At 30.6% G+C, this 7,413-nt stretch overlaps 1 protein-coding gene across 1 annotated transcript; it reads left to right on the plus strand.

Moving 5' to 3' along the window:
* The first annotated feature begins 247 nt into the window (after positions 1 to 247).
* Positions 248 to 649, plus strand: LOC107816707 (E3 ubiquitin-protein ligase ATL23-like). Its single transcript, XM_016642452.1, has one exon. It carries the CDS (start codon positions 248 to 250, stop codon positions 647 to 649), a length of 402 nt encoding a protein of 133 aa, XP_016497938.1.
* The last annotated feature ends 6,764 nt before the right edge of the window (positions 650 to 7,413 follow it).

Raw genomic sequence — 7,413 nt, forward strand, 5'->3', positions numbered from 1 at the left:
ACCACACAAATACTTTGGGCCCCTTTTTGACTTGTTTATGACCACAAATTCCAAAAGTCTTCGTTTTTTCTTAAATTTTGTAACCAGTCAAACAAGTTCACATAAATTGGAACGGAGAGAGTATATTATATACCATATACGGTCTGCAGTCACTTCACTATTTAATTCTCTCTCTTCTCCTTTATTAACAAAATTGTCACTCCTATATATTCTACGACTCACTTGATTTAATTCACATTATTAAACAATGATTCTTACAGTGTTTCTTGCACTTTTTCTTCCTTGTGTTGGTATGAGCGTTGTTTTTCTGGTTTACATCTGTTTAGTTTGGTATGCAGCAACTTACCACCACTCTAGTACCCATCAAAATCAACCTGTGAAGCCCACAAAAGAAAATGGTCTTTCAGCTGAACAACTGGATAAACTCCCCAAAATCAAAGGCAAAGAATTGGTTTTAAGCAATGATTGTGCAGTGTGTTTAGAGAATATTGAAAGTGAACAACAGGTCAGATTGGTTCCTGTTTGTAATCATGGATTCCACCTTGAATGTGCTGATATGTGGCTTTCAAAACACCCCTTTTGCCCTGTTTGCAGAAGCAAGCTTGAGTTAGAGCTCTTTAATACTTCTCCTGAATGCAACTCCTGCTGAAAAAAAAACTACTATCTTTTTTGCAATCTTTTTCAAGTTTTTGGACAGAGACTAGAAATGTTGTGTGTGGTTTTTTTGTTCTTTTGTTTTCTTGTTTTATTAGCTTAGGGTGATGAAGGGTGTCAGACCAGTAACAGATGTGGAGTTTCTACAAAGATGAAAAGTTTGTCTACATCCACTCTCTATAAATCTTGATTATTCTTGAATCTTTTACTTATTACAGTAGTAGTAATTTTTCTTCTTTTGTTTCTTCTGTTATTCTTATTAAAGACAAGTTTATTTCAAGTTGTTTGTCACCATTAATTGATGCGAGATTTTTCTGGTGACTTGCCCTGCTCTGCAGTACTTGTTCTTGAATCTGGAGCTGTCACGAGAAAAAGAAAAAGATTCTGCGTCTTTTGCAACATTACACACCTGATATGAGTCCTTCCAATCTGCTCATACCAAGGAAAGTTCCTTTCAATGCTGAACTAATTATGATTTTATCTTAAGAAATTAATTAAATGTATACAAATTATTACTTTTTTTGTTTCAGAAAAATTATTTTAGTTTGATTTGACACAAACTTTAATAAAGAAAAAATACTTTTGAAATATTTGATCTTAAATAAGCCATAATATTTATGTAGCTGTAAAACTTTTAAAACTTATGGTCCGAAACCTGTCATAGTATTTGTATGCTTATAATTGCTTCTTATTAAGTAAATATTGAAATGTATGAATCTTTTTGAAACAGACTAATAAATAAATAATATCAATCTTTTAAATACAAAGAGAGTATTTTAAAATCTGGTAATTTAAAAAGAGTTAGAACTCGAGTACTAAGTACTAGGTGGGCGTATTGACATAAGAATTATAAAAATATGGAAAAAAGTATTAAAAAAAATCAAGTAAAAATGGTATTTGAAAATTAGAGTTGTGTTTGGACATGAATACAATTTTGGGGTTACTTTTGAATTTTTGTGAGTGAACTGGAGTGAAAATTTTGAAAAACAGCTTTTTTGAATTTTTCAAATTTTTGAAAAATACCGAAATTCATCTTCAAGTGAAATTGAGAATTTCATGGTCAAACACTGATTTGAAAAAAAAGTAAAAATTTCAAAATAAAATGAATTTTTTTATGGCCAAACGGACCCTAAATATTGATCCAACTGTAGCTTATATACAATTTTAATAACGGAAACTACCAACTATGTCCATTTATAAGTACCATATTATAAAAATTGGCCAATTCATAAAAAAATACTAATATTAGCCCAATATTACTAATATTAACCAATTAGATATTTGTAACCAAAAAATTATTAATTTTTTGCTTTCTTTTGAATGAGTGTTATTAGAATAGATTGGTATAACGAGCTTGAATCTCAGTTTTTGGATAATTTGATGGAGTTTTGAGGTAGTTTGAATTCAAAATACAAGTAGAAGATGAACATGGAAAAAAAATGATATGTGTATCACAATGTGTATCACTTGTATATCATATCTGTATCAAATGTGTATCACATGTATATATATATATATATATATATATATATATATATATATATATATATATATATATATATATATATATATATGTGTGTGTGTGTGTGTGATACATGCGTGATACATGTGTCACAGAAGAATATTTTTGAACTCGATTTTAACTACGAATTTTGATACTAAATCTGTCCAAATCACCTCCAATTTTCCTCAAATATTGTATATTGACTTATCTATATATTTTCAATGAATTTCAACCATACCCATAGAAAAAGATTCTTGTTTTGCTTAGATTTTTGAAATCTTGTATACATATTTTTTATATTTCATTACCTTATTTGCTACCTCATCCATAAAATTTCCTTTCCGCCTTGCACCTAATGTTGTTGATCACGCTAAAAAATATAGAAGAAGATCTTTGCATTTGATTATTGGAGAGAAAGAACCTTATTATTTGAATTTTTAAATTTTATATGTGCTTGGCTAGTGTTGGTAAGTCTATAATTAATATCAAGAGGTTAATAAGTTGTGACTTATTTGTAATATTTGTGTAAAGATTCCCTTTTAATAAATGTTCGAACAGTTCAACCCATGGAATATACAACGGCACTAGCTAGGTGGCAAAGTCCTGATATCAAGGTGCCAAATCTTCCTATCCATGTAAATTTTCTTTTATAGTAAATATTTGTAATCTTTAAATTTTCTTAATAATTGTAAATTTTAAAAATAATTATGATTTAATACGTGTCATGTTGTTCTTAATTATGTAAAACAAAAACTTATTTAAAAAATATTAGGAAAGTTAAAGGTTAATTTCATAAATGGTCATATAATTATGATTTTTTTTCGCCAAAGTCATATAACTTTTTTTTTTCACGCAAAAACCATAAAACTTTCACTAACTGACACAAAAAATCACAGTGGTCGGAAAATATAAATTTTTTTTTTTTTTTTTTTTGCCTAATAAATAATAATCCAATTAAAATAGGAATGACCCAAGCCGACCCCATCCTACCCGATCCAATACCAATATATATAAGTTTAAATAATACTAAAAGTGAATCCTCCAAAACACGATACTTCTATCTTTTATTTTTCTTTTCAAGGTTTTCATTCAAATTTATACCGGTTATTTTTCCTCGAGCTTATTCGGGGTCAGGGTCGATTCCGGGTTCATGGACTCAATGTTCTCGAGGACGGACATTCTGACCTCGTGTTTTGGTTCTATGAGACTCGGGGTCGATCTTCAACCCCCACGTTCCGATCCCGATATGTCATGCAATAGTCGAGCCCGATTTTGACCGTATACAATGTTAACATGTGATAGTACAAAATTAAAATCCCCTCACATGGAAATGTTTAGGGCAAAATACAAAATTAGTTGGTCAGCAGTATATAAAATATGTATATTATATGTATATAATACATATATATACAAAAAATATATATTTTATCGGCTATTATTTTTTGGAACGGCTAAAATATATTTTTTATATTTTTTTCAAATTTGTAATACCGAAAATAAAAAATAAAAAAACATGAAATAAGAAAATACTACCGAGAAGTTGTGTTTTTCGGTTACTATGATTTTTGTGTGAGTTGGTGATAGTTTTATGATTTTTGTGTGAGTTAATGATAGTTTTATGATTTTTGTGTGAGAAAATATAATTATATGACTTTAATAAAAAAATTATAGTTATATGACTATTTGTGAAATTTTTCCAAAAATTAATATTCGTTGCGTGACTCAAGAAAATTAACAATACTTGTTGAAGTGATACTTGTTGGCTGTTGCGTCAGTCGAGAAAATTCACTCGCTTCCTGGACTTGCATTTGCTTCACATTAATTCGCTAACTAAAAATATCTATCTTAATTAATGCATTGTTGATAGTCCAAATCTTTTCAACATACTACTTCATTTATTTTAAAAGAAACTACAGGAGGAAGGGTGCGTTTGGTTTAAATGCGAGTTATGCGAGATTAGTATTACATACATGATTATCAATACAGGGATTAATAATGCGTGAATTGTAATTTAGGGATTTTAACGCACAACTTATAATATAAGGAATTATAACGTAAAGGTTATTTATTATTGGATGTTTGGTTATTAAAATTAACCCCCTCCATCTCAATATATATGATGTTATTTGACTTGACATGAAATTTAAGAAGAAAAAAAAGACGTTTGAATCCTGTAGTCTAAAACAAAATGCAGATAACTGTGTGACTATATTTTATTTTATTATGAGTAAAATATAAAAGTTTAAAATAAAATTATTTAAATATAAAAATATATTATTATTTTTTGCCTAAAACCTAAAAAGAGAGTATTATATAAATTGAGAGGAAGTATATGGTGGAGTATATTTGAAAATCTGTTTTTATTTTGTAACAAATGGAAGAAGAAGCAAAAATCATGCTGGCCACAGGCACGAGCTCAGCTCACTCTAGTATCAGAACCTTTGTGTGATATTGGATATATTTTAGAAATGTAAGACTTTCTAAGAGCCCGTTTGGCCAATTCATTTGGATAGTGCTTTTTACAAGCTCATTGTATTTGATAAATCTTTTCAAAAAATACTTTTAAGTATCAAATTATGAAAAAGTACAGTAAATATTTAATTTTTATTTAGTATTATTTAAAAAAGAAAAATAAATTTAAACATTTATTATAAAAGAATTCTAAAGTAAAAAATATAAATTAAAATTTTCAATCAATATAAAATATAGTTATTCCAAAGCAATAACATTGAGTATTTGGTATTACTTATTGTTTACATGATAATTTAAATATGTTAAAATACATCATTCAATATAAATTAAAATCCACTTTTAGAAAAAGGGATAATTTGGAAAATAAAGAGTACGGTCACAACTCCCCAACTCCACAGAGACCATGCTCTTTATTTTCTACCTTTTCATTCTTGATTCTCTTGTTGGACACTTTTTGGTCTGGTGGGGCTCTCTTTTCTAATATAATTTCTAGGTTTGGGCAAGTTTAATTGTTTGATTAATTAGAATTTATGACAGAATTTAATTTGACTCTTGTTCTTTATCCAATTTGCTAATCTTAGTATTTGCCATCCTTTCAAGGTTTCTAATTCATCATTTTTTTTTACAGTCTGGAAAATTCTTTGCATTTTCTTGTGATCTCAAGTTTGAAATATTAGATAGTTACGGCAAAATGATGATGAAAATTTCATACCATCAAACTTTAAAAGCTTATTCATAAGCAGTGTCTTGATATTTAAAAAATAGTCTTGCTCTGTAATTTATTTGGTACCAAGCTTTGAATTGTGTTTCTTCTAATGGTAACAAACAGTATGCCATGTTCAATAAGAACAAGGCTTTGATTAAATGAAAAAAATGTTGGGTTTTTAAGCTTAAATGTAGCTTAAAAGAGGGTGAATGGGAAATGGAGGGAAATTGAAAATATTTGAGTTTCCCTCCTTGACAAAGGGATATTATCCCATATTGGAAAAGGAAAAGATTTTGATGGGTATATATATATATACTATTGCACTTCTTCTAGCTCTTAAAGAGTTAAGAAGAACGTAAGCCTCGCGTCGCGCCGTCGTCGTCGTCACTCGCTCGGCTTCGGACCTGGACCTGGACCAAATTTATTTGTATATTAATATTAAATTCAAACATAATAGTATATGCCCTTCGCTTTTTGTAAAAGACATTTATAAAACAAATTGCACCTCTTCGAATTTGAAGAACAGTTTGCACCTTTTCAAATTTGAAGAACAGTTTGCACCTCTTCAGATTTGAAGAAACAGTTGGCACCTCTTCGGATTTGAAGAGTTGCACCTCTTAAGTTTGAGCTCAACATTAGCTATAAATACCAGTCCATTCTCTCAGATTTTCCATACGAAATTCTAACTTCTCCTCCTTTCTTCTGCATTGTTTTAACTACAAACAAAGCAACAGTAAGTGTGATTTGCTACCGATCTTTGTGTTCGCTGAAACACTGGTGTTTGAAGTATCGCTACACCAGTGTGAAATTCGTTCTATCCTGGGAGGAAATAATCCACAACCTTGGGTACTAGGAGGGGATTAAATTCATTAAGGAAACACTGTGAATTCAGTGGGCTCGGATTAAATTCTGTTTCGTTTACATTTCTGTTTATATGTTATTTTATCTTCTTCAAAATTATTTTACAAATACAGTCAATAACAAGCTTAAGAAATTTAATATTTTCTGTATTTGTGTTATTCTCACTGTTTCCGGAGACTAAAACCTGTGAGGTTTTCTACTCCAGTGGAGATTAAAATCTACGTGATTTTAACGTTTGTTTGTGTCATTCTTTTACAGAAATGACGAATGACAACGGGAACCAGACTGTTCCTATGGTGACTGCCAATGCATCGACAAGCCGAACAACACCGACATTGGCACCCGCAGAAAAACCCAAAAAAATTTCCGGGATTGATTTCAAGCGCTGGCAGCAGAAGATGTTCTTTTACTTGATGACTTTAAGTCTGCAGAAGTTCATTAAGGAAGATGTTCATGTTCTGTCCGACGTAACTCCAGAAAATGAACGCTTTTTCGTGACTGAGTCGTGGAAGCATTCTGATTTTCTATGCAAGAATTACATTCTTAGCGGACTAGAGGACGATCTGTATAACGTCTATAGTAATATGGAGACGTCAAAACAACTGTGGATAGCGCTTGAAAGGAAATACAAAACGGAAGATGCCGGATTAAAGAAATTTATTGCCGCTAAATTTTTGGACTATAAAATGGTAGATAGCAAGTCTGTTATTACCCAAGTCCAAGAATTGCAAGTGATTATTCACGATCTCCTTGCTGAAGGTATAAATCAAATTAATACTAATGTTGAAAGTATTAATTATATTGTTTCTACTAACAGAATTTTCGCTGAGGGTCTTGTCATCAATGAAGCGTTCCAAGTTGCAGCAATGATTGAGAAGTTGCCTCCTTTGTGGAAGGACTTCAAAAATTACTTGAAACATAAACGAAAGGAGATGTCCCTTGAAGATCTCATTGTTCGGTTGAAAAACGAAGAGGACAACAAAGCTACTGAAAAGAAAGGCCATGGAAACTCAACAATAATGGGAGCAAACATTTTTGAGGATAGAAAGAGACAGAAGTCTTATGGACCGAAAAGCAACCCAAGTAAGAAGCAGTTCAACGGAAATTGCTACAATTATGGAAAAGCTGGATACAGATCTGCAGATTGTCGTGCTCCAAAGAAAAACAAGAAGAAGGGTCAAGCAAACATGGTTGAAAAGCACGAAGATATCGATGA

Source organism: Nicotiana tabacum, chromosome 23 (assembly GCF_000715075.1).
Source record: "Nicotiana tabacum cultivar K326 chromosome 23, ASM71507v2, whole genome shotgun sequence".
NCBI lineage: Eukaryota > Viridiplantae > Streptophyta > Magnoliopsida > Solanales > Solanaceae > Nicotiana > Nicotiana tabacum.

Excerpts from the sequence above, each read along its gene's own strand:
- LOC107816707 (XM_016642452.1), top strand. The coding sequence starts at position 248 with ATGATTCTTACAGTGTTTCTTGCACTTTTTCTTCCTTGTGTTGGTATG.